Raw genomic sequence first — 27,122 nt, forward strand, 5'->3', positions numbered from 1 at the left:
AAAAGTAAAAAAAAAAACAAAACAAAAAAAACACCACTTTAGATAAATGCGACTTCCTTCCTTCGGCTTCTGAGCACGAGAGAGTAAAGTTTTTATTCACATGCAGTTTTTGAGTGACACAGATCCGGAACTTCTTAAGTGCGGACAATCGGTAGTCCGTGTAGCAGGGGAGTCACAACGACGTGCAGTGCGTGTAGGATGACGTCAACACGGCACCTGTGCCAGTACGCCTGCGCAGATTAACCAGGAAGTGCAACGATTGGTTCAATACGAGTTATGTTTTGGAGAAAAGGAGAATAACAAGTAAGTGTCATAAACACTGTTTAATTTTCACACCGTATCCGCGAATATATGTGAGCGCATTTAAAAGAACACGTGTCTTGCTTTTATTTGGGGCGTTTATTCGCAGAAACACAACGGTTGTGGTGCAAATGATGCTAGCTGAGTTTATAGGTCTTTGCTCGTTTGGTACAATACTTAAATTCTGTGTGCGCAGACTCATTTATGATTATTGTAAGCATATTAGAATATTGTAAGAGATCGTCTCTAAGACTGGTGGTAACGATTCTGTTTTTTGATTAGTCCTTTAGTCTATTAAATGTCAGAAAGCAGCGAACAATTCCCATTACAGTTTTAGATTAGATTAGATTCAACTTTCTTGTCTTTACACATGTACAAGTACAAGGCAACGAAATGCAGTTTAGGTCGAACCAGAAGTGCAATAAGCAAGTGCAGGATATAAAGTGTGTGCATAAATGAGCAGTATTATGAAAATATTTTACAAGTGGTGCTATGGACATTATATACAGATGGCATTACTATAAACAGAAGTATGCTGATGGATATGAACAATAATGCAATGAATATTAAGTAGTGCAATTTATGGAAATAGTTAACAGTGCAGTAGATTAGGTTACAGGGAGCAGAGGTGAAGAAGGTGCAGGACTTTAAGTACTTAGGGTCAACGGTTCAGAGCAATGGAGACTGTGGAAAAGAGGTGAAGAGGTGAGTGCAAGCAGGTTGGAGCGGGTGGAGAAAAGTGTCAGGTGTGTTGTGTGATAAAAGAGTATCAGCAGGAATGAAAGGAAAGGTGTTCGAGACGGCGGTGAGACCAGCGATGTTGGACAGCTTAGAGACAGTGGCGCTGAAGGAAAGACAAGAGGCAGAGCTGGAGGCAGCAGAGCTTAAGATGCTGAGGTTGTCTTTGGGAGGGACGAGGATGGACAGGATCAGGAATGAGGACATCAGAGGGACAGCTCATGTTAGATGTTTCGGAGATAAAGTCAGAGAGGCCAGATCGAGGTGGTTTGGACGTGTTCAGAGGAGAGACTGTGAATATATTGGTAGAAGGATGCTGAGGTTGGAGCTACCAGGCAGGAGGTCTAGAGGAAGACCAAAGAGGAGATTTATGGATGTAGTGAGAGAGGACATGAAGTTAATTGGTGCGAGTGAAAAGGACGCAGAGGACAGGGTTAGATGGAGGCACATGATTCGCTGTGGCGACCCCTGAAAGGGAACAGCCGAAAGGAAAAGAAGAAGAAGAAGTTAACAGTGCAGTAGATGAGTTATTGCAGTGTTCAGTACATAGTACTGGAGTGCAGATGATGAAATATATGTATAAATAAATAGTCCGGTAGTGCAAATGAACATGTGGTACATGTAGCAAAAACAATATAGCAGCATTTAAAGTTAAGGTATAAGAGGGGACGGTGGACTCAGCGGGGAGCAGAGTTCAGCAGGAAGACAGCTCTGGGAAAAAAGCTGTTTGTCAGTCTGCTGGTCCTGGTCCGGAGGCACCCGAGGACAGTCTCTGGGAAAACAGTCTCTGGGTGGGATGACGCAGACAGCCTTTCCTCTGGATGTCCTCGATGGCTGGAAGTGGAGTCCCTGTGATGCGCTGGGCAGTTTTCACAGTGCCTTGCGCTCTGCAGCAGAGTTCCCATAGTTCCCACACCAGACTGTGACACAGCTGGTTAGGATGCTCTCTACTGTGCAGTGATAGAAGTTCACCAGGACAGCTGAGGACAGTCAGTTCTTCTTCAGTGTCCTCAGGAAGAAGAGGCGTTGTTTGTTTTGTCTGACCAGCAGTCCAAACCCCAAAGATATTCAATCTACAAAGAAGAAAAGCAGAAGCTGTGACTAAGATGGTTTCTGCTTGAGAAATGAGATATATGTTTAATCGTCTGGCCTAGCAGCCTTGCCATCATCCTACTCAGCTTGGTTTTATTATTTCGGAAAAGCACTGGAGCTTTGTGTAACTTTAGTAAAAGTGAGTGGAAAGTTTACCGAAAAAGCGATAGTGTATGTGCCTGGTTGTTGCTACTGTTCATGGCCCTCACATGCCTGATCATCCAGCAGAAGATAGTTCTTAAAAACCCAGAAGAAGTCAGACCAGGACAGAATTGATGTAAATAGGGTGGAAAAAATTATAGATACACGCATTACAGTTCAACAGCATCACAAACTGCAGCCTCCAAAATGATCATTGAGTTGAATCAACACGTCTCTAAAACAGTTTAAACAAAACCTGAACATTACAACCTCCATGAAAGTAGGATTTTTAGCAGGACTGTTGTATTAGAGTGCATGTAGTTTTAGCAACCTCACTGGTGACTGAGTGTAATCTGTGGCGTTTCGTGATGGATAGAGAAGAGCTGTCGGCGCTTGCTTCCAGTGATTTCCATGTTTGGATCTTTTTTATTGTCAAGTGTGATGGAGCTACTGAGTTTCCAAGTCTAAGAATAAATCAGCAAGGCTACGTAAATGAGATGCTAATAGTCCGTGATCAGCTCCTGGGGATAAGCAACTTTTGAATTTCAACTGATGTTTTCTTGAGATATTGACTGCTCCTGATTAGCTTTTTCACAGATGAACACTTCATCACATGAAAGTTCACCCGACAATGAAAATCCAGTTGTAAAATGCCCGTCACATTTTTCTACACAGCTCATACAGCATCATCCACGTGATTTTTAGCCACAGGAACTTGCAATGTTATTTTCAATGCCCCTCGTTTGCTTCATTTTCCAATATATTTTCTTCACTGTCAGTTGCTTATTCACTCGCATACCCTGCCGAGCTCTGACTGAAGATGGAGTTTGAGATGTTGAAAATGTGTTGAAATCAATGTGTTGATCTCAGTATTGTTCTCACCAGTTAATTGCAATCCGGATTCTGAATCCGAAACTCCGGGTGCCTAGGATACTGAGCACCAGCGTGATACCGGCACTGTGTGTGTCTGTGTTGTTAATGCGTCACAGCAGGTTTGACTGCGTCCAGTTCCAGTCCTAGCCATGGCGTGCTGCCGATCCTGCCCCAGGCTGTGCTCCCGCTCTTCGGGCTACACTCTGGCCCTCGGCCTGGGCTTCGTAACCTTGGGGACCAGTCGCATCCTTCTGCTCAAATACTCTGCCAATGCTGGTGACTGACTGACAATGAGACAGATATTGCTTTTTGTTTCCCACAGAGAGATAACATGATTTTTAATATGTTTCTATGTATTCCACTGAACATTTGGCATCTTGTTGACTGTGTCTCTTTGTCTGTGGTTAATGTGCAGAGAACAAGTATGACTTCCTCCCTGCATCTGTCAATCTGCTCGCTGAGGCACTCAAACTGCTCTTCTGTCTGGCTATGTCAGTCAGGGTCATAGTCCGAGGTAAACATTAAATCACAGCTAGGCATGGGACGAGATGAAAATTTCATGTCACAATTATCCTGGCCAAATTAAGTGTGATTCACGATATTATCCCGATAATCATCAAAATATGCTTGAAACTCTTAAAATGGCACTAAAACATACTGGAATCACCTTACACCTTACACAAGAAACAAATATTTTTATTGCATCACAGATAGGACACACATCTTTTTAGTGAAAAACAAACAAACAATCTTAAATAAGGCAATTATAAATCATAAGATCCCCCTGCATAAATAAAGGATAATTAAATTAATTAAAAAAATAGCAACATTGTGTGAGTCTTCTTTCTTACATGATAATTCCTGCATTTTTTTTACATGATGTCAAATGGTACAGACAACAATTTCGTCCATTGCATCAGTAAATATAATTTACCCCTGACTGTAGAAATACAGTGTTGTGGCATAGAGTCAAACTGTCCTACTTTGGACCTGTTTTAGTAAAAAAAAAAAAACAGTCACTCATGTGAGGATATTCACGATTATCCCGATAATGGAAATCAACTTAATGGAACAACAACAATAATGGACGATCAACTTATCTTGAGTGTTTTTTGTAGGTGATAATATTTTCTATCCTCCCATTTCTAGTCACAGCTGTCTCCGTGTGTCAGTATGCGTGATGGTAAGGCATGTTTATTCTCTTTGTCTGTTTTCTTTAGAGGGACGATCATGCAGAGAGCTGGGCTGTTCCTCCAGCTCGTCCTTCCTCAGGTCCCTGAAGTGGGCTGTACCTGCTTTCCTCTACTTTCTGGACAACTTCATAATCTTCTATGTGATGACTTACCTGCAGCCTGTTAGTTAAGACTTAAATCTTTAGTTATATGACCACTACCTGAAGGAAATACTTTGTGTGTTAGCTTTGCATTAGGGTTTCTGGGGGAAATTAAATAAAACCAAACCCTATTGGTAACTCTTTGAAATCCAGTGAAAAATGTTATCTTAATGTAGATTTTACCTTCTCATATCATACCATCTTTTACGAAATGTCCTACCCAAAGCCTTGGTGTTATTAATATTATTATTATTATGTTCTGCTATCAGTCTGCTGTTTTATCTCTAAACCAGCTGTGCTCTTGTCCCCAGGCCATGGCGGTGTTGTTCTCCAACTTTGTCATCCTGACCACAGCTGTACTCTTCAGGATTGTTCTGAAGTAAGTGGCTCAATTGATAACTTTGTAATGTTCTGTTCTTCAATAGGATAATGTGTATGTTTTTGTGATTTTGACTATAGATGAAATGAGTGTGCATCTGTTGATACACTTTGTTATGCTGTTGCTTTTCCATTACCTTTTTGTGACTTGTTTAGAAGAGATGTCTTCCATTTTAACCAAATATTTTAACAGTGTTTTCCTGAAAACATACTTTCAGCAGCTTCAAAGTGAGATTTTTCTGTACTGTAATACAATATTAATTATATAATTAATATTGAATGTACTGTACTTGTTGCCATGCTATATTAAAGCAAAGTCAAACTTAAGTTGAGTGAAATACTCAAAGTAAGTACTATTTCATCAAATTAGTCACTTGTGCATCATTTCAACTACACATTAACCAAATCTTTTTGTTTCTCACCTTCCTCCTTCAGGAGGCGCCTGTCCTGGGTTCAGTGGGCAGCGTTAGTTATCCTCTTCCTGTCCATTGTTTCCTTGACGACAGGATCAGGGGGCAGCCAAAACTCCATTGCTGTGCCAGGTCTTCACTCAAACCCCCTCTCCACCCCCTCAAACTCCTGCCTACTCTACACACAGCTGCTGGAGCAGATGAGGAACAGCAGGTAACATGATCAGTGCAGAAATACATTAATAGGTGATGAATGAAATACCTTAAAAGAATACTCCACCAATTTAGCATTGCCCTCCTATAACATTGTCGGACTCATGATGGGCAGTTTAAAACAAAAAGGATCAAAATCGATGCAACAGAACCAGAGATATCGACTTTTTTATTCCATGCATTCTTGTTTCTTGTCAAAACCTGGCACCTACATTACCCACAGTGCAACTCGGCTGCGAGCAGTTAATTTGGAGATTTGGGTGAGTTATGCTAGCAGCGGCTAATGTAGCCTGCAGCAGGGATGAGCAGCGGGCTGCAGAGGTCTGGTGAGCTCACTTCTTTCTGGCTGCACACCAACAGATTTTTTTGTTTTCAAACTTGTCGTCTTCAGCCCCAGCCGACGCTGACTCACGTGACATCACCTGAGGTGATTTATCTGATTTGCGCAGCCCCCTCTGGAGCCACAAAAAAGCCACATATGCAGTAGTACACTCCAAGACCTGTAAACTGACTTTGATATGTAGAATCGGTGGAGTTCCCTTTTGATGCCTCATAGGACAAAATATCCACTGTCTATCATGGTTCAATAGTTGTTAATCAGTACTTATAATTCAATGATTCTCCAGGCTGCAGTGAGACTTTCCCAGCCTATTTTCTGCCTCATTTTCAGTTATTTTGTCTTGTTCACATCTTCTGTCCCACCACAGTGCCAGTGAATCGTGGGTGTCGTCCCTGCCCGGGCAGGCCTGGAGGGACAGGATAGTTGGGAAGCTTCGATCTCTGGGTGTGGGTCACATCTTGCTCATCCTTCAGTGCTTCATCTCAGCCATGGCCAACATCTACAACGAGAAGATCCTCAAAGAAGGCGACCAGCTCACTGAGAGCATCTTCATCCAGAACAGTAAATTGTGAGTGGCGACTAATGAAGAAAATAATAAGGCAGAAGACACATGGCTACATTCAGGTCTTCCATTCTAATCTTAGCGCTTTGCTGCATGGTTTTGTAGGTATGCCTTTGGTGTGGTGTTTAATGGTCTGACCCTGGGGCTCGGCAGTGAGGCACGAGGCCTCACCCTCCACTGTGGCCTCCTCCATGGACATAACATCTACTCCCTGGGTCTGGTGCTTGTTACAGGTGAGTGAACAGTAGTTAAGTAACAAGTCCTCATACTTAAATGACAAAATAGCTGATTTGTCAGTGTCTTCCAAAAAGGCTGATATGAGTGTTTTCTGATCTGATGCCCCCTTGGTTAAGTTTAGGTAGGTAGGTGTATTTTTTTTAACCTTTTGGACAGAGCCAAGCTATCTGTTTCCCCCTGCTTCTTTACGCTAAGCTAAGCTAACCGTCTTCTGGCTGTACCTTCATATTTAATATGAGAAGTGGTATGAACCATGTCATCTAACTCTCGGCAAGAGAAGGAATAAGCACATTTCCCCAAAATGTCTAACTGTTACTTTAAGGTTAGGAAAAGATAATGATCATGGTTTGGCATATGGAAAGATTGTGTTCATTGTTACAAGAAAACAGCTTTGATGGCTGGTAGGAGAGAGGACGCAAACCCTGCTCTCCAGTTTTCAAGTCCGACGCTTTCCAACAACCAACAACCTCATGCTACTAAATATAAACGCAGGCTGTTTTAACAAAAAAACCAGTGCTGTAATTTTTCTGGACTGCACAGGAATTTTTTGCAGTCATAATTTGTGACCTAGTAATCTTGTAAGTAATGCAAGTACTTAAAAGAGGTCAGGAAACTTGTCATTTTAAGCTTTTGAGCAAATATCCAGTGCTGTTGTTTATATGGTAAAGACAGTGAATGGATGAATGTGTATGAATAATATATGAAATTTAAAGTGCGCATTTGAAAAACTCACACTCTTCTCTGTCTTCTCCCCAGCTGCCCTGGGTTTATCTGTGGCCTTCATCTTGAAATTCAGAGACAACATGTTCCATGTGCTGACAGGCCAGATCACCACTGTTCTAGTTACTGCCCTCTCCCTCTTCCTCTTCGACTTCCGCCCTTCGCTGGACTTCTTCCTCCAGGCTCCCATGGTCCTGCTGGCCATCTTTATCTACAACGCCAGCCGGCCCAAGGACCTGGAATACAGCCTGCAGCAGGAAAAACTGCGGGTCATCAACGGAGAGGTGTTCGAGAGGTCCAGAGGGGTAGGGAGCAAACCACAAAAACCACAAACCTTCACTAGTCACGCACACAAGCCCACACACTCCTCCACCCAGCGTCACTCGCCTTACCTCCAGGTAAGGGGGTAAGGGTCCTCTCCTCCCACACACATACCGAGTTCTCTGTAGGAAACTTGGCTCTCATTTCTCTATAATGTGATTTCTTCAATGCAGGAGGAAACCTGATTCCCTTGTAAACAGCATTCAGACTCATGCTGGTGCCTTTCATTAGGTCAATGTGGTCTATTGGATTTTGAAAGAGGAAGCTATTAAACAGAACAGATGTCTATGGGGGCCTTATGAGGACACTGTCCTGGAGTTAGTGGGACTTTGAGGTTGTTTCCATGACCAGTGGCCAACTTAGAAAGTTGGTGTTTGGTGATGATACTTAGATGTTAATATTAGAAAGGCCTTTGTGTCTGCAGGTTTGTCCACTGGATTTCACCACTTCTGCATGTATTCTGATTTGCTCTTTGTGTTTTCTGTCGTAGGACGGCGAGGAGCTGGAGCTCCTGACAAAGCCCAACACAGACAGTGAATCTGAGGAGGAGTCTTTGTAGTACTGAGTTATGGCTCTTCTACAAGACAGAACATTTTCTTCTTCACTGCAGCTGATATTAAGCTGCACTATAGACTTGTTCTCTTTGACGCAGCATGGTCTCAGATTCTACCTGTCAAAGCATTTACTTGAATGACTGTCAGCGTTTAAACAGTGACAGACAGTGTTGATGGACTGATGAACTGTGTCGGACACTTGTGATAACTAAGGCTATTGTTTATATTTTGAAATGTGCCTGTCTGTGTATGAGTGCTGTCATCAGTGTAGTGGAAGATAAATCAATATATGTGCTGGGAAATAATTGTCACTGTTTTTGGGATCATTAAGGTTTTCTGATATGGATAGTTTCTTTCCTCTGATTCCTGTTGTATGTGCAGCTGTTTGACTGCTTGCAGGTGATTGATTGTTTTAATGACCAGCAGCCAAATTTCAATTCAATTGTATTTATATAGCACCATTTCATAACAGAAGTTATCTCACTGCACTGCATTGCACATTTCAGACAGTTTTATGATTGTATATGGATTTGTTCTGTTTTGAATTGTTGTTGGCATTGTGTAAAAGAAGTGTTTATTCAATCTATGGTCAATATTTAAACACTGTGGAAAACTTAAGCAACAGTCCAGTACACATCCACAACCTATTCAAACATTTCCATGTAATTGTAAATTATACGTTACCAGAAATGTACACACACAACAGGACTGTGTTTCCATTACAGTGCACAGGGCTTTCTATTTTTCTGCTCACTCAGTGTATTTTATTAAACATGAACCAGAATCAGAGCATTGACATAATAGACCAGTTAGTATGCCTGAATTTCTGAAAGCACAACAAACTGGCTCTTGGTTCTTGGCCTTGAACATTTTTTTTTTGTAACATGACTAGTATTGATGTATTGCAGCTGTGAAATACTATGAAATGTATTTCTTTTAAGATTCTTGTTTGTGCCATTAAATTTTAACATGTATGAATGTTAGTTGTTCTGAAATCAACTGCAAGTAAAGGGCTTTAATTTTGTCTAAATATAAGTGACAGTAATGGAATTTAAATTCACACGTAGCAATAGCAGTATGGCAGAGGAGGTGGAGATCTGAGGGAAGAAAGGGACCATAGATATGCTGACAAGGGTGGGGACGAAAGGTAAAGTAGTGTTGGGAAACAGGAGAGTACAGAGAAGTGAAAAAAGAAAAGAATGATTGTGGATGAAAACTGATGGCAGGAGAGGATGGACCAGGAAGAAGGAGGAAGAGAAGACAAGTAGAAGATACGATAAAGAGGAGGCAGTTGGGAAAGAAGTGATGAACCTCGTTGTATTATCATTGTGTAACTATGATTTTTGTTCCCCTGGAATGTTCCAGAGCTTCATTAAATCAACATTGTGTTAATGTTTAGTGAAATATTACAACATAAAGTAAAATATTATTACCCAAAAGCAGCTACATCATTACATACACATTTAAGCTGAATTTTGTATGTTTTATGTTTGGAAATCCCGGAGGAAAACAATTTTCAGTTCTTGGCTGCACAATATGGGTTGCTAATAACAGACCCACTAAAGGGACCATGAGGTTAAGGAAGTTGAAAGCCATCTTTATTATTTTTCATTACCACTGTAGTACAGCACACATGTTTCTTAATATATGACAGGGTTGTCTTCATTCTTACATGAGACAAAAAGGGTGTAGGGTACACACACCAAAAAAACCCCAATTGTTTTTAAACAGGTGCTGGGTCAAAAAGCAAACTGAAGGCAAGAATCAAACAAAAGACCCGCACACTGTACTAATAGCTCCCGTCAGTGTTTACTGAGCAATGCCTGACGAAGATCTCCATTAGATCGAAACGTTGCTCAGTAAACATTGACGGGAGCTATTAGTACAGTGTGCGGGTCTTTTGTTTGATTCTTGCATTCATTATTATGTGGCCAATAATGGCCAAAGTATTTCCCTTCATCATCTTATTAGGCCACTAGGAGGAGATGTAGCTTAAAAGACTCTTGCACTGCTTAAGTTTCGACTGAAACATTGCAGGTGAGCATTGATAAACTGTGCACAGCAAGCAATTCAGAGACCATTACTGGTAGTAAACAAATGTTTATTTGTCATATAGCACAATAGAGTATAAATAAGAACATTGTATAGCAACAGAAACTTTACAAAAGAGAAATAATGTGACAGCTTATTTTCATATAATAATCAATAACTGCACAAATGCAACAGATGTCCAATAAATACATATATGTCTTATTTTAGCCCATTATCTACAAAATAAAGGTCTGTGCTGATGACATGACTATGTAAATTTGACCTGGAATGCAAGTGAAGGAGAGGAATAATATAATAACGTGCAAAACACTCTTTGTTTGAAGTCAGAAATGACAAATCCATAAAACAAAAACTAAGTCCACAACAGATCCCTGAACCTCCCGGCTCATCTACACGTTTGTTGACTAACCGGCTCTGATTAAAGCCCCTTGCAAAAATTACCATTACTTGCAGCATACTATGCTATATATATCTCAAAGAACTGGATAGGTGAAAGCAACAGTTTTGAGGCTTTCACTAAGTGCTACAAAACATTCAGGGACCTCACTCCATCTGAGCCAACTGCCTGGTGGAGGATTGTAGGAAAGATTAAAAAAGGTTATGGGTGAAAGGAAGAGGGCCGATACTGCCAAGTACCAGCTGCAAGGCAGAGGGAGGAGTTAGTAACCGTAGCCCTGGTGATAGCCATCCTGGTAACCGTGTTCGTATCCATGCTGATGGTAGCCATAACCACCATACTCGTCCTCAGGGCAGCGCATACCCAGTGACTGCTGGATGGCCATTTCCTGTCTGCGGAGCTGCATAGAGTCTACCAGGTCATAGATAATAGCCATGGACCACATGGGTGAAGGGTACCAGGACTTAACGTTGCCGTCCTTCCCTACAAGCAGCATGGAGAAGTATTCTGGGCTGATCTGGAAGTAGTTCCTCATGTCCTTCACCAGGGTGGCTGACAGCCCTTCACGCTCCACAGTAGCACTCCCTGGACGGAGCAGAGATTCAGGTTAGGAATGAAGTATTTAAGACATAGATTTTATTCTTACAGCAGAGAGAGTACAGCCATGTTTTCCATGTTTAACATTTACTGTACCTCCACACGCTGAACTCAAATGCCAAAAGCAGAAACCTCCACTGGCAACAGCTCTGGTTTCTACAGTCTTGCAGAAGCCTGACTCCCATTTCTTTTTTCCCAGTAAAGTTACGCCTTGTTTGATTAGGAGTTCTCTTGAGCAACATCTACCAGGTCATACGAAATGAAAGAAATAATTCATATTTTGATTCTGTCTGTTTAGTCTCCTGTCACAGCAGCAGCACACATTGTTATGCAGCTGTGAGGTTGTATGGAGAGTGTCCTTGTCAATAACACATCATTGAAGTTCCTCTGGGGACATGGACGGTGGAACAGTAAGTGGACCTTTAAGCTTACATTCTCTTTACCATATTGTGTCTTACTGATGAGAAGTGGGATACAGAAACACCGGCCTGTGCAGGGGGACTTGTGGATTGACTGGGATTCTGGTTTTGGATAAGGAGGGTAGATCTGGGGCAAGATTTTTGAGCTGTTTTGAAGTGAAACAAGTTAATCAAATGTCAGTTTGTGGGCACGGTCTTAGCATTCAGTAAAAGGAGGTACTATGTGCAGAAATAGAGATACTATGTGTGTGTTAGTGTGTTTGCTGCAGACATGCCTGACCCCCAGATCCATTCATTACTTGATAAGTTCTTACCATTGATAGGATAGAGTTCCAAGACTCCGCCCATATCCAGCAGCTCCGTGCCGACCAACTTCAGAATGGCGATGTGCCTCAGACCTATGTCACCATGGCAACGACAATCACATTGACAACACACATCAGAGAGAAGCAAATATCTTACAGTAAAAGTCAGACTTTCAAACAAGAACATAGTGTCTGTAATATGCTGACCAACTGTTTTTATCCATCGGTCCTGCTTATCCAAGCTGATTTCACTGTGGCTGTTTATTATTGGAACCATCCTAAGCACTGGTTTCTAGGTAAAGAGAGGAGAACGTGGTGGTCCGATGAATCCTGCCAAAAAGCTGTTTCCTCTGAAGCGAGAAAGCCCACATTAAACACAGGGGAGCGCAGGCTTTACTTGGTGAGAGCCAAGTGCTGAATACCGGGATCAAACCTCTCAGGCCTTCAGCCCAGTCAGCAGGACAGGCCTTTGTCTGGGGCAGGGAGGGAGGGAACAGCCCTGGGTGTCAACCCCAGCCAAGAGCAACACATAAAGGGAAAATAGCCCTCACAGACCCTGTTCTGGGCCTGCTGATAAGCAAGACATGCTTTTTTCTTGAGTCACCTGACTCACTCATATGGAAAAACAGTGTACAGACCTGCTGACGTCACAAATTGGTATCACTTTCTAATATGGCATATTTTAAGAGAGACTTACTGTACAAGCTATAACTAATGGCTTTTTATGGTTAATACATTTGTAAAGGCTTTATAGATTAATAAGAAACCATTAATAAGGACACCTGGTATGGTTGCCAGGTTGTAAAAACACCTTTAGCTGGTGTTGGTGCTGCTGCTTTGTCGTTTTTTGGTTAATTCATCAGAGGACCCCTCCAACTGACTGACCACTTACCTGTGAGAAAAGAGCCGCAGAGCATCTGGAGCAAAATCCTTTTATAAACTTAACATTTACACTTCCAGACGTCATGAATTATTTTAGGGGAAGAAGCTTTTAGACATTATTAAAAAGTAACTTAACACCAGGTTCCTGAAGTACACCTGTTAAGGTGTACTCCTGTGACATCACTGGTGTGGTTTCAGGTGCAACAAAGCACACCTCTGACAGGTGTGGTCAGAGGTGAAACAGGCTTTCAAACAGAGAGGGCAGTGGCAGACTGCTTTTCTGCATGGTGTTACTCTTTAAAGACAATTATTGACGTACTGACATTAACTGCAGATTTGATGGTTTGTTATAAAGACACAAGAAAGATAAAGCATCATTAATAAAAGTCATGAGAAACCCAATGACTCACTCACTGTCTAATAATACATCAAGCGTGCAGTTGCAGATATTAATAAGTTGTTGCTCTGCATCTCTTTTACAGAAGTGGTCAAATGGTCCACTAATAACATAAAGACTGAGCTAAAAGGTTAGGCAGAAGGAGGGCAAACACCAGTCAAAGGTATTTTTTATAACTTTGCAACCCAGAACTTGTCCTAAGTCAAGGCTTATTACTGATTACTGAAGGTCCAGTGTGGAGGATTTAGTGGCATCTAGCGTTGACATTGTAGATTGCAACCATTTGAATACTGCTCGCCTCACCATGCCCTTCCAAGCATGTAGGACAAACTATGGTGGCCACGAAACTCGTGAAAAAACGCAAAAGGCCCTATCTAGAGCCCTATCTTGGTTTGTCCGTTCTGGGCTACTGTAGAAACATGGCGGTGCAACATGGCGGCCTCCGTGGAAGGGGACCCGCTCCCTCTGTAGATATAAACGGCTCATTCTAAGGTAACGAAAACACAACGATTTTTATTTTCAGGTGATTATACACTAGTGAAAACATACTCATAAATATTATATTCCATTTCTGCCAATAGCTCCTCCTAAATGTTACATACTGGACCTTTAAAGCATCGATGATGAATATTAGCCATTAATAAACCCATTAGTTGCAACTTATAAACTCTTTACAAAGTATGCCTTTTTAGAAAGTGGCACAGTATTCAGCTGACTTATTCTTATGACACAGTGACTTGAGAGTGCAGCAGTAGAATAAGTTGAAATTCCTCAAATGTTCAACATATAAACAAAATAGTAACTTAGGATCAGAATTTTGCATCAAATTAAGTCTTAAAATCTAGTTGAATGTGAGTTAATTTCTTTTTAAACTGTCAACATAAGAATCAGATGGCAGATAGTGCAAGAGTCAAAGTCATAAATGTGACTAATACATCTAGGTTCCTGCTTTATGGGAGAGTGCTAGGGAAAGAAGTAAGAGCCAGGGAGAAATGTCAGAAATCTTGAATTCATATAAACAAGGCTGGAATATGAGGTTCAAGTAGGGGAGAAACTCCACATGACAGCATTTATTTGGTTTTACTGAGAAGTGGAGTTCACCGTGGGCTATTTAAAGTTTACATTTATCTTACATAAATCTGTCAGACACATCAGGATGTTGAGATTTGCAAAAGTTTAGATAAATGTCTCTTTTTGAGATAAACAGTAATAAGATTTAAGTAACTGTGGAAAGGAAGGGAAGGAAAAGAGCTTGTTAGTCCCAGACAGAACAGAACAGGCCTTTGCCAGTGGCCAAGTGGCCAGAAAATCAGTTCTTGCAGGTTTAATGCACCTCCATTGCATTGGGGTAGCAGTAGTGGCATGTCTCACCAGTGAAACCTCTGCAAATAACATACTCGGCATAGCTAGATTCCACTAAAAGTGGAAAATACGCATAGTTTTTTATTTTAGTGAACTGACCCTTGAAAGTCCCTTTCCTGACCTCAGGAAAGTGAGTTAATCGACCAGTCACAGGTTAGTTTTAGAGTGACTCACCAAGGTTGCAGGCCTGGCTGGTCAGGGCGTAGAGCTGCTGCTGATAGGCCCACTCCTCGTCGTTGGGGGCGGAGATGATGAACAGGCGACGTCTCCAACGGAACCTACAATCACAGAAAATGTTAGCCTGGATTTAAGTGGCACTTTGGTGCAGCAGTGAAAGCTCCGTGCTAAGACAAGGAGTTTGTGCTTGTACACTAACATATTCCCATACTATTACTGCCAGAGGGTGACAACCCCGAATTATGGTCAAAAACCTGCCAGATCTCAGCACTGTGATCTGGAGCTGGAATTCAGGTCTCCATGGTAACAAAAGACAGCCTGTCTGGTTTAAACATCTCAGTATGTGATTGCAATGATTCAGCCTTGAGGTATGGCAGGGCTTTATGCTACTTTTAATATCTGTGGTTCACGCACAAACAGGCTGCCGCAATCTGCCAAATGCTGCTTATAGAACCTATAAATTGTGGTCCAGATTATTGAGCAAAGCAACAGATTTTTGATGGAAGAGCCTGGTGGTACCATCCAATAACTCTGACTACAAAACACTTAACTAAAACAATATCTACGATTCAAGGTGACGCAGTTTTTCAGTCCAACAGCTTTATTAAAGCCAATTCCAGTGAAGCAGAGATATTCATATACAGTATGCCCTTTCAAGTGGTTGGTGGTTGTTTTTATGCATGTTAAAAGAAATACTATATGGCCATACTTTTGTGTACTTAAGGGGCGTTTTTTCATGGTTTGGGCAAGTTGCAATTAAGCGAAAACGTAATGCTACATCAGTAGTGTGCTTCCAACTTTGTGGCAACAGTTTCAGGTAATCATCAAACTTAACATAACACTCCCGTGCACAAAGCCAGGTCCATAAAGACATGGTTTTCTGAGTTTGGTGTGGCAGAGCCCTGGCTCAACCCCATCCAACAGCTTTGGGAAGAATTAGAGTTGCAACCTCACTAATGGTCTTGTGGCTGGATGGGAGCAAATCTCTGCAGCCAGGTTCCAAAATGTTTTGGACATATTGACACCCATGGGTGTAATGTTTGGGTCTCCACATACTTTTGGCCATGTAGTGTATTTAAAACTTATAGAAACAACTTTACCTGGAGAGGAAGTTCTCCAAAGATCTGGGCTTGTCCTCTTTCTTACAGACAACCCCGTCTTTCTTCTGCTGCTCCATGTCCCGGATGCGGGAGGAGAAGGTGTCGATGTAGTCAAATACGGCCTTCATGGCGATGGGAACCTCATAGGATTGCTGACAAAATAACATCAACAAGAACCAGTCATACTCTCCCAAAGGTTGATTCGAAATGTGGTGAAGCCACAGGATAAACAAATCAATATGCCTGTGAAAAGAAATCTGGAAACGACACAGAGGATATGAAAATAGACTTCCATTGCTTAAAACAATGGGGAAACTGTTTCCAATGAAGTGAAGTTTTGGAACACGTTAGTAGATGTGGTGTGGCCTTTGCCACATCACAGGCATTCTTCATAATAACTTCTGGGAAGGAGCACAAGGCATATCAGTTAAACATAACACAGTATTTAATTTACGAAATGCTAGGCATTCTCAGCATGAATATCTAACACATGCAAGAACATGTAACACAGCCACACACACACTCTCACACCTTATGATATGCTGAATCTGCTGCACAGCTCGTTCTAACTCTTTCACACCTCTCTCCGCTCTGCTCTCTCTGCCACTTTCTGTCTCATACCCACACCCACATCCTTGTACGTTCACAGACTTCCCTGTCTCTGACTCTGTCAGCAGAGAGGTGAACACTGGCCTCTTTGATGAATCTGTCCAAAAACAGCCTGGCATGTACACACACACACACACACACACACACAGGTGCCGGGCAAATGTCATGTTGTGTGAATTAAAACAGTGTTTTAGTGAGGGCAGCGTGTTGGCAGAACAAGGCCAGGTCAGTCCACCTTCAAAGTGACAGGGAAGATGAAAGTGTTGGGCAGATGGGTGGTGAACCTGTAAAGGTTGAGTAGTGTAGTGTAGAGACCAACAAACCAACAGCAGTGCCATGAATAAAGTAGAATAACAGTTAACTTAAGGGAATCCACCAGTACACCATGAAAAAGAGTAAGTATTTTTACCTTAGAGGGAAAGTAGAAAGTCATGTTCAGATTGTTAAGATATCATAGGGGTCTTTCACAATCTGTCCTAATTCAGGGGCCGGTTCCTTCAAAGGATGTGGCCCATGAAGGCAGGTCACTCAGAAAAAATTAATTCTAGGCTGAACCTGCAACTCCTCCCGCCTTGACTCACAGTATCTAAATAGCAATAAATAGACATGATGGAGCTCATGTCTATTTTCCATTATTCCATTATCCTGCATTGGTCTAGTTCAAGCGATATACAGTATTTACAGTACAGTGGTGCTTTGAGCTAAATGCTAATGTCAGCATGCTAAGATGCTCACAATGACAATACTAACATACTGATGTTCATTCAGCAGGTGATGTTTACCATGTTCACCATCTTAGTTTATCATGTTAGCATGCTAACATGTGCTAATTAGACCTAAACACAATGTGCAGCTGAGGCTGAATGTCAATCGTTTTTGACCTGATAACGGAGCGAGATGACAAGTTAATGGATGCGATTGTATGTTTAGATATGCATGCTCACACAGATTTGCATGCGTATATAAGAATGTATGTATAAGTACACATATACTGTGTGTCTCCTGTCTTTCCTGATGCATTCATGTAAATGCTTATTGGGCTGCACTGTATGAAGAACACATCTTTATTTATTTATTTTCTTCTTTTTTTTTTACTTTTATAAATTTGTGTTTTTTCTATTGTATTAAAAGTATTAATATTTTTGATGATTAGAGTTCTCAACATAGCACCTATAACAGTAAAACATGATTGATTGGGGGTTATGAACCGAGTACGGATATAATAAATGACTTTAATTCATGTTCGATAAAGTGATTTAAAAAAAGAAAAGTTAACGTAACACCAAAACCCAACATTGCCATCCATAGAGCCATGCCGCTAGCGTGGCTAAAAATGAGGTGGTCACATAATATTTCCAGACGTTACGAATTGTCTTGGGTTGCCTGAATGCTTCATTAAACAACGTCTGCTGTGCAATGGATTATGGGAGGATACACCAGTTTTGTTCTCCAAATGTAGGCAAAAGACAGAGGAGTCTTTGAAACTGGACAGATCTCAACATGTTCTGTCTAGAAGGACTTTAAACGATCCAGCCCCTTACTTTGGGACACACAGCTAGAGAGCGAGTCCTTACCTTGACTCTCATGTCGGTGTCAGTGAGAACCATGAAGAAGTCATCATGTGTCATGCTAAACTCTTTCCTCAGCTCTGTGATAAGATCCTGGTTCACTAGGTCCTCCTGACGAAGACCCTTCATAGGCTTGTCATTTTCTGGATGAGAAAAAAGAAAGTTTATATTTGTTCATTCAAACTATTTGATTGTGAAGGTAAACTAACAGGGATGTTTCTTTTTAAAATGTTTCTTGTGGAGAAAAGGCTTGTGCTATGAAATCAGTAAAACCAGTGAAACCTAAACATAAGACCATATTAGATCTAATAACGTCAGACATCTCAGCTTTTGCTCTGATGTTTTGCTCCAAAGAAATGCGAGTGAAAAATGTAATTCTGACAAACATTTTGTTCATGAGACTGTCAGCTGTCACATCTGACAAATAAATGCTCTTACATAACTGTAAGAAAGTCACATAACTGTCAGACTTCTTAATGTAAAACGATGTACAATTGTGATGATACATTTTCCCTTAATAAATCACATAACCCAAACACAATGTGAGTGTGCAGCCCTGTAAAATGTGTTTTAAATTGCTAAGCTCAAAGCAATGTTGCTTTGAAAAATGTGTCTGACAGGACAGTGAAGTAGACTCTGCAATGAAGAGCAGAATGGAAACATGCAGAGTCAATCAGGGACAAACTCGACAAAGAGCAGCCTTTATTCACTGAGATCTGGCAGGGTCGGATTCCTTAGAAACTTACTGTAGCTGGCCAAAGCAAAGGCCTTCAACACCACTCCCTCAATGCATGTGTGCACAACACACACAAACAGACCACAGAGCAGTGTTTTTGGTGGTTGTTTCACCCACTCTGTGCTGTGTAATGTGTATGAGCAATCAAATCAGGAAAACCCCATGTACACACAGAAAAATACGACAAACAAACTCAAATATGTTCCAGGAGGGTCATCACTGAAAGAACCAGTTGTTTGTATACAGTACATGCACACACACACACACACACACACACACTGACCCTCTGGTTGGTAAGTGGAACAAAAGTGTAACCGAGTCCTACCATGGGTGGGGGCGGTGACGTCACCTCGGCACTTTTTCCAGCATTCCATCTGGATAAAACCTCGCTGTCATGTGGAGTGACAGACTCATAAAGTTTTACAGAGTGGGTCTGTGTGTCCTGACGTTAACATTCACTAACTGAAGCTTCAGGTTTGAGACAGTTATAAAAGGTCTCAAAATATGAGGGGCTGCCAAGCACAGCAAATGACACAGCACATCTCATAAAAACAGCAGTTTGTTCCCTTTGAACAAGTAGTAAGCAGTTTAATAAAAGGGAGATTTTCAAAAGCTGTCATAATTGCATTGAGTGGGAGTGTGTATGTGTGTGGGTGTGATGAATTAACTGTCTCCAGCTTAAACAGCTCCAGAGGAGGCAGACTTACCCCCCTTGTTCAGGATGATACACAAGGAAGTTATGTATTTTGGACGTGGTTCCCTCTCCTCCCCCTGATACATGTGATGCAGACACCTGTACTTTATCAGCTGCTCAGCTCATCTCACTTCATACAGGAAGACCCACACACTCCCATCTCATCACTATAAATACAATGAAAGTGTAACATTTCAAAGTAATACAAAAGTACTGTTACTGAGAGTAAACACCACAGGATTACACGCAAAGAAGCCAAGATCATAGGAATCAGACGTCTGCCTGCACAGAGACGTACACAATACTGTGGCTTTGGCAGAGTCAGAGTACATTGTGAATGTTATACTCAGAGCAGAGATTGTCGCTGAACGCGTCTGGTTTCACATCATGCAAGGAAGGTAGAACAAGGACAGGACAGCAGACGTGGCAGGAGACACCTCACTTGGCCTCCCTCTTAGTATGGAGAACATTCGCACAATAACATTTCCCCTGAACTTACTGTAGCTTCACTAGCAATAGTAGCACGTCATGTAGTGAAAGTGTGACTCGAAAAATTTTCACAACTCACTGACTACTACTGGGTACTGGACACTGTAACTTTTAAATAATAAATAAAATCTGCTATGTGGCAAGAATACAGTACAGTACAATGTATTTTGGTCATTTTTTAAGAAATAAATTATAATATTTTGAAATAGGGCAGATCACTTACATTGAATTACGAAAATTATACTGGATATTTTACAGTGTAGGAAGATGACAGAACACCTGACCATGTTTATTTTAGTATTTAGAAGGGAGCAGAGAAGAACACAGTAGATAAGAATGTGGTGGAAGATAACAACTAATTAAAAAAAGATGCAAAATGTGCAGCTCATTTCTCATATACCTTTACCTCGTCAGCACAAAGAGACCTGCTGCCATTGCATGATAGGTCAGCTGCTATATTTACAATATTTTGGTACTAGAGTTTCACTTTAAAATGTGTAAGATTGAGAGAAAAGACTGAGAAGAGGAGAGCAGAGTAAAGTAAAGTGCAGTAGAGTGCTCACAAAACCTATTTCACCGTAAGATTAAAATGTGGAAAACATCCAGAGACTTCGGATTCTCATAAACAGTTATTCAGAGTAGTGTATGACTCAGCAACCGCACGGACCACAGCAAAGGATGCATTTGCTCAACCAGATGGAAGGGTTGGATATGTTAACACTGATGCCTGAGAGAGCTGCCAATCATCTATTGCACAGCCTATTTGAGTTACAAACAAATGCATTTTGAACCTTCCCATGCCATGATGGGAGAAGGAAAATGTGTGCTAGCACTGCATGTGGGAGCTGCTTACCCAGCTGGTAGTGGTCAATTTTCATGGTAGAGTTGATCAGTGAGCCAAAGATGGTGATGATGGAGACTTTCCTGATGGCCATTTCACACACAGACTCCAGGTATTCGTCCCTCTGCTGAACATACATACTGTTCTCCTCACTGGGGGACGTAATCAGCTGGAAGGAGGGAGGGAGGGAGGTTAGAGTGTCATCTATACGCAATGAAACACACACACACACACACACACAGTGTGCTGCAGAGGTGGTGTTTACATTAACGTGCAGGCGGAGGATGGGGCATATTTTCCCAGCCTGCCCACACTGCTGTGATAAGAATCTATACAGGCAGCAAAACAGAGACACACAGTCTGTTAGCACACAGCTGTGCAGCCTGTCAGAGAGCTGGAGGATGGCTGCTCCACATAAGTTACGCCTATTCATATTACAAAGCATTCAGTGTGATTATAAAGCAGTGTCAGTACAGAAAATAAAGGGGGAAACAAGTGAATGATTTTCTGCCCCAAAGCACAGAGGTGTTTACCGGTTTGTTGACCGGTACAAATTAATCAACAATAGATTATTTATCCAGATGTGGAGATTTTTTAGCAGATAACATTCCAGTACTCTGTTTTGGAAAACATCTCCCTCTTACTGGTGTTGCAATATACCGCTGACCGGTAAAAAATAATCAACAATAGATTACTTATCCAGATGTGGAGATTTTTTAGCAGATAACTTTCCAGTACTCTGTTTTGGAAAACATCTCCCTCTTACTGGTGTTGCAATATACTGCAGATCACCTCCTCCTGCTCCACATTTCCAGCTGTTCATCGTGCAGGATGGTGCTACGTCCAGCTTCACAGCTCATTTTGGCTGAAAACTCTGAAGCCAGTCAAAAGTGGAAGTCTAGACAAGGATTTATGATTGTGATATTTAATGGTTTTGCCACACATTTCTGTTGGATCACTGCTCTAATTGGCTAGCTGACTTGTCTGGCACACTGTCTCTTATTGTGAAAAGAAGAGACTTCTGTAGGTGAAGTTCCAATCACTACTGATGTAGAAAACTCAATGAATGCTGAAAATGTACTTTAAAGGAATAGTTTGACATTTTGGGAAATTATTATTTGGCTTATTTTCCAAATAATAGCCTGCTACAGCCTGCAGCCATTTAGCTTAGCTTAGCTTAGCATAAAGACTGGAAGCAGGGGTAAAAGAGCTAGCCTTGCTCCGTCCAAGGGTAACAAAATCTGTCAATCAGCAGCTCTAAAGATCACTAATTTACACGCCATATCTCATATGATTAATCCATACATAAAGTGAAGTGTGAAAATGACACGTTGTGGATTTCAGGAGGGTTATGTGGCTTGGTGCAGTGACTTCTTGGAGTCTCTGCTGGTTGCCTGGCAGATTGCAGAGCATCGATCTTGTCATTTAACTCTCGGCAAGAGAGCAAATAAGCGCATTTCCCAAAATGTGGAACTGTTCCTTTAAAACATGTGTATGTACTGGGAGTTGTGAGATCAATGCAGCTTAATAATGCTACTGTATCTGAGCACTAATATTTCCCTCTGGCTTAAGACTGAAAGGCAGGAGGTTTGCCAGGCGAGAGAGGTAGTGAGCCTCTTATGAACTGTGAGTTATGTCATGCACTCACCAGCAGCCGCCTCCTGTTCTCAAAGTAGTCCAGGAAGGAGGCCAGAGCTCCCTTTGGAGGGGGTGTTGGCTTCTTAGTGGGCTTTGGGTAGTCCTCTTTCTCAGGGTACTTTAACAGCTTCTTTCCATTTTTCTTTCCCCCGATCTTCCCCTCCTTCCCTGCCTTTCCTCCTGTCCTCTCTGCCTTCTTGGCGGCCTTGTCATTCTTTTTCCTCTTCTTGTCGTGCTTATCGTGCTTGCCCTTGACCTTCTTGGTAGGACTGATGTCGGTGAAGGTTTCTGTCTCCACAGGATCACTGGCTGTTGGCTTGCCGGGTTCAAACTTGTCCTCGTACTCATTAGTCAACACCTGCACAGATAAATATATGTTATTAATTACTTGAGAGTAATTGTCCACAACATTTTTATGTCAATACATTTCCACTTGCATTACTGACTAATGATTTAGCCAATACCCAGTTCACAAGAATGTTCAATTGTGCTGTTTTTTTGAGTTTTAAGACCCAGTGTCTCATAAATCACAAAAAGCGAGGCAACAGTAGTTCATTTGGCAGTTAGCATTACCAGTACAAAGTCACACATCCATCAGATTTAGCACTTCAATTTAAAAGGCCCATTCCAGAGCCATAAACTCTATTACTAAGAAAATAATATTCAAATCAACACTTGCTAAATAGACATAAATGTCTCAGTTAAAAAAATAAACTTTTTTACAAAATGTTCTATATATCAAGGATGAATAGATGAAGAAACATCTGATCCCCACACTTCATCAACACACAAGAAGAAAAAGTGACATTTAATAGCAAAACACGGTCATCATTTTGCCTATTTTAGCTTACCTATATAATATACATTTCCAGAACTACTTTAAGTATATGCTTTTAGAACAGATGTTTTCCACAGGTTTAGTAGCCTATATACAGAATGAACCCAAAACACTTTTACCAAACCAAATCAATTTTGCAGTCAATCAAAAAGAACCAGGTATACATTTATTCAACACTTCAGCTAACTTTCATTGAATCACCTTCTCTCCACCATTCTTCCTCTTGGTGGGTTTGATCTTGGAGGGTTTATGTGTGCCAGGTACCAGCTTGCGGCTGTGTGGATCTCTGTTGTCTTTGTCAGTGCGGTTATCTCCAGCCGAGGTGGTTTTAGCCGGGTACCTGTCCCTCTCTCTGGGGTTGTAGTAGTAAGGATCAGCAGTGGTTCTGGGGGCTGGGAGCCATAGGGCTGTGGTGTGGGCTCTGGTTGGTCTCTGGGTAGTGGTAGTGGTGGTGGTGGTTGGTCGTTTTGTGGTGGTTGTGGTGGTTCTTCTGGTGGTGGGTTTGGTGGTGGTTGTTGTTGCTCTGGTCGTGGTGGTGGTGGTGGTGGTAGTGGTGGGCCTGGTTGTAGTTGCTGTGGTGGTGGTGGTGGTAGTTGTTGTTGTGGTGGTGGGCTTTCTGAAGATCTTCTTCCCTGGCTTTCTTTCTACTGGTGTATCTACTGCTGCACACACACAGGAAGACAGATAAAAGGTGGACAGTGGATTGCTTCAACAATATTACATTAGTCCAATAAAGTTTAACTTTCCAAAAAATGTCCAATCACTGACTGTTTTATTTTAAAATTTCAAGTATTGAAAGATGACATGCTTAATCAGTGTAGACATTACTGATACATAGTGCAATAATATTTTTTTCAGTCTTTTTAAGGGATCATGGTTTAAAAGGAGCACAAATTCCACAAAAAACAGATTTTCTCACTTCTCCTCTAGTGACATCTAGCCATGCGATGTCCCCTTTGCTCCGGATAAACCACAAAACGCACAGTCATAGTCTTCACTGAAACTATTTTCTTCTGATGAAATAGCCCCTATGAAAACAGCTGACTCAGTGTTCTGTGGAAGCAGAAGTCTCACAGAAATATTTCTCAAAATGTGCTCAAATTAAACCAAAATCTGCATGGCTAGATGCCACTAGAGAGAAAAGTATGCTTTGTTTGTTGTTATTTGTGTGAGCTGACCCTCTAAGTAGATGCCAGTTAAAGAAAAGTGGGACTTGTGGCTTCCCCTCCTGTGATAATGATCAAAATCCCCCTCTCACCTGTGAATGGGCCCTCCTCCACTTGACCCTCCACACCTGCTCCTCTACACTTCTGGACGAAGCCTTTCTGTCGGAGCTTCTCCAGCTTCCTCATGGGTGACTGGTCAATCACCTCATACATGGCTTCCAGCCTCACAGGGTAGGGGTACCGCTCTTCCACCTGCAGGGTCTTCTTCAGCAGCACCATCCCAAACTTACCTGCAGGTCAACAGATGTGTTGATCACCACAACAGAAAACATCCTGTTGAGGTTCCCGTGAGAAGGGAATTTCAACAGCTACAAGCACCTTCACTTCACTTAACTTAACTTAACTTGACCTTCACTTAGAGTAAGTTGCTTTAGAGAAAGACAGTTATAAGGTAATTTGCCCCAAATACAAACTCAAACATGCACAAACTACTGTCACAGTGTGATCGCCTCCTTCCCGACCTAAACCCATTACTTACCTTTCTCCAGTTTGAGAAAGCTCATGAGTCTGGGGATGAGTGCTGTGTCCAGCGGCTCCTCCATCACCTTCCCCTCCGTGGTGATCCTCCTCACCTTGCCCCCCATCTCTCCCTCCTGATGAAACATGACGATCTGGTGGACGTGTCGCTCGGCGAGCTCGCAGTACACATCAGGTTTCAGAAGAGACATCATCAGTCGGTAATAGCCGTCTGAATCATGAGGCGCCGACATCACCAGGACGCGGTTCTTCCCTGCGAAACTGGCCAGCAGATTTGGTGACCCGGCGCTGCTGGGCATCCGGGCGACCCTGGCTCTCGCTCCTGGGGTGCCCTCATCTTGCAGCATGTTCGGCTGACGGGGTAAGCCAATCTGTCCGGCCACCCCTCTCCTTGGCCCTAGACCCTGACCTCCTGCTCTCTTTCTCTGCACAGTCCCTGTCCGGGCGGAAACTGGAACACCCTCGTCAGCCTGCACATCTTCCCCGTTCCTGGAGCTGTGCACCGAAATTGCCGAACCAAACCCAGGGCGCACACGTCCGACGAAGCGCTCCTTGTCCGTTGCGCCCAACTGGGCACGTCCCAGTTTTGAGCGTCTGCGGAACTGCACCCGCTTGAGGTGAGTCTGTCTGTCGGCTTCGCCTGTCCAGGTGAGCAGATATATCAGAGCTAAACTGAGAACAAAAGCTCTCCGCATTCTGGCGAGACTCCAGATAAAGTGGGCTAAACACTCACTGAGGGAAAGATACGGATCCAGTGGTGGAGCCGCGATCCTGCCGCGTCTTTAGCGCATTTGAGGTTTAATCAATGAATTCCAGATGAACACATAGCCTGCAGTGTGCAGAATCGGCGCGTAATATTCTGCCAGTGATCTGTTTCAGAGCATGCCTTCTGCTGAGGAAGTCCACTTCACTGACAGACAAGGCGAATAAGAGAAGAGTTTGTTGTAAACACTTATATCCAGAACTTCATCTCAGCAACACTTCCGTTTACCAGTATAATCCCAGGAGATCAGGGTGATAGATCATCTCTGTTATACAAACATCCCAAACTTTGAAATAATTCCTCAGCCCCCAGAGAAAATGAATGAAGTCTTTCGCCGAAAATATTTGGACTCCAAAACACACTCACGCTTACATCCTAATAACTTAATCTGTCAAAATAATCCTGGGGCATTGTTTATTCCCAGCTGACTGTGGGACGATCTCCTGCGCGCAGGAAGGAGGAACCTCCGACGACAGAGATTCGCACAGTCTGAACCTCGCTGGAAACCTGCGCTGAGTCTGTACAGGAAAACGCGCCTGTGCTTCTTCCCAGGTTCTCCTTGGCAAAACAGAGCTTTGGAGGCTTTCCCAGAAATGTCCACACAAACCTCAGCCTCCGGACTCTTGGCGACGTAATGGCAGGACCTGCCCCGGGACCGTCGGTTGCCAGTTCAGCCTGCAGTCAGCACCCGTTTCACTAGATATGCCTGCGTACAAAGTTTCTGTCCGCGCGCTGGGATGCTTTTAGGTTTCACTGAAGCACAACACATTAAGTAGCTGACTAAAAGCACGCTTTAGTGGGTAAAAGTTGAACATTTTGCCCCCCTGCTGGCCACATTACCGGGAAGAGAAATGACCATAATCACACTCAGTGTCAAGTTCCTCCTTTAAAACCAAGAGAGAAACGCCCCCAAATCCCCTCCATCCTATCCGACACGATTTCCCATCTTCCTGCAGGAGGCTGCTCCGGATTCTGCTGCACAAACTGTACAGAAACAGATGATTTAGAGGGAAATACCGAGCTGGTGCACATTTAAACTTAGAGGCCATTTAATGTTTCCCTAACTGTTTATAGTGAGAGAAAAAAAAAGCAAAAATGAATGTTGTCTTTACATGTTTATTGCCAAAATAATATAATTGCACTGACTGTCCTTGCTCTTTTATGATGGCTCTTTTAGCCCAAATCAGACTCTTTCCATTTCCTCTAAGAAAGTTTCCCCGTTTGGCTTGTAATTAAGGCCTAAGTAAAGAAAAGTAAACCACTAGGTCTGAGCCACATCCACTCTCACTGCAAGAGCTAAACACTGCCACAGCATGTATAGCTGCTCCATAACTGCTGGTTTG

General features: G+C 42.3%; 2 protein-coding genes across 6 annotated transcripts; one reads left to right on the forward strand and one right to left on the reverse strand.

The window, feature by feature from the left end:
* The first annotated feature begins 145 nt into the window (after positions 1–145).
* slc35a5 (solute carrier family 35 member A5) lies at positions 146–9,186 on the forward strand. 4 transcript variants are annotated; one of them, XM_044216237.1, is made up of 10 exons: positions 146–303; positions 3,261–3,420; positions 3,560–3,658; positions 4,365–4,498; positions 4,789–4,856; positions 5,291–5,479; positions 6,186–6,386; positions 6,486–6,613; positions 7,374–7,735; positions 8,149–9,186. In XM_044216237.1, exons 2-10 carry the CDS (start codon positions 3,294–3,296, stop codon positions 8,215–8,217), a joined length of 1,377 nt encoding a protein of 458 aa, XP_044072172.1. In that variant the 5' UTR covers positions 146–303; positions 3,261–3,293; the 3' UTR covers positions 8,218–9,186. The 4 variants fall into 4 exon arrangements, with proteins under 4 accessions (XP_044072172.1, XP_044072174.1, XP_044072175.1 ...); XM_044216239.1 differs by having other exon boundaries at positions 7,374–7,642; XM_044216238.1 differs by having other exon boundaries at positions 152–303; positions 3,264–3,420.
* Positions 9,187–10,296: 1,110 nt separating this feature from the next.
* On the reverse strand, positions 10,297–26,649 carry ccdc80 (coiled-coil domain containing 80). Of its 2 annotated transcripts, none has more exons than XM_044216236.1 (10): positions 25,018–26,649; positions 24,572–24,769; positions 23,515–23,972; positions 22,486–22,833; positions 20,850–21,006; positions 18,084–18,220; positions 15,901–16,052; positions 14,798–14,901; positions 11,992–12,075; positions 10,297–11,246 (listed from the first exon to the last, which is right to left on the reverse strand). In XM_044216236.1, the coding sequence occupies exons 1-10, from the start codon at positions 25,709–25,711 to the stop codon at positions 10,924–10,926; spliced, it is 2,655 nt and encodes an 884-aa protein (XP_044072171.1). In that variant the 5' UTR covers positions 25,712–26,649; the 3' UTR covers positions 10,297–10,923. The 2 variants fall into 2 exon arrangements, with proteins under 2 accessions (XP_044072171.1, XP_044072170.1); XM_044216235.1 differs by having other exon boundaries at positions 23,515–23,975; positions 25,018–26,648.
* Between the last annotated feature and the right edge of the window lie 473 nt (positions 26,650–27,122).

The sequence above is a fragment of the Siniperca chuatsi genome, linkage group LG12 (assembly GCF_020085105.1).
Source record: "Siniperca chuatsi isolate FFG_IHB_CAS linkage group LG12, ASM2008510v1, whole genome shotgun sequence".
Taxonomy (NCBI): Eukaryota; Metazoa; Chordata; class Actinopteri; order Centrarchiformes; family Sinipercidae; genus Siniperca; species Siniperca chuatsi.

What these genes read in the sequence shown, in the direction of transcription:
- slc35a5 (XM_044216237.1), top strand. Translation starts at nt 3,294, where the DNA reads ATGGCGTGCTGCCGATCCTGCCCCAGGCTGTGCTCCCGCTCTTCGGGC. An exon ending in GGGTCTGGTGCTTGTTACAG is followed by an intron (nt 6,614 to 7,373) that starts GTGAGTGAACAG and finishes TCTTCTCCCCAG; the next exon opens with CTGCCCTGGGTTTATCTGTG. An exon ending in GTCACTCGCCTTACCTCCAG is followed by an intron (nt 7,736 to 8,148) that starts GTAAGGGGGTAA and finishes TTTCTGTCGTAG; the next exon opens with GACGGCGAGGAGCTGGAGCT.
- ccdc80 (XM_044216235.1), bottom strand. Translation starts at nt 25,711, where the DNA reads ATGCGGAGAGCTTTTGTTCTCAGTTTAGCTCTGATATATCTGCTCACC. An exon ending in CTTTCTCAAACTGGAGAAAG is followed by an intron (nt 24,770 to 25,017) that starts GTAAGTAATGGG and finishes GTTGACCTGCAG; the next exon opens with GTAAGTTTGGGATGGTGCTG. An exon ending in AATTGACCACTACCAGCTGG is followed by an intron (nt 18,221 to 20,849) that starts GTAAGCAGCTCC and finishes TTTCTCATCCAG; the next exon opens with AAAATGACAAGCCTATGAAG.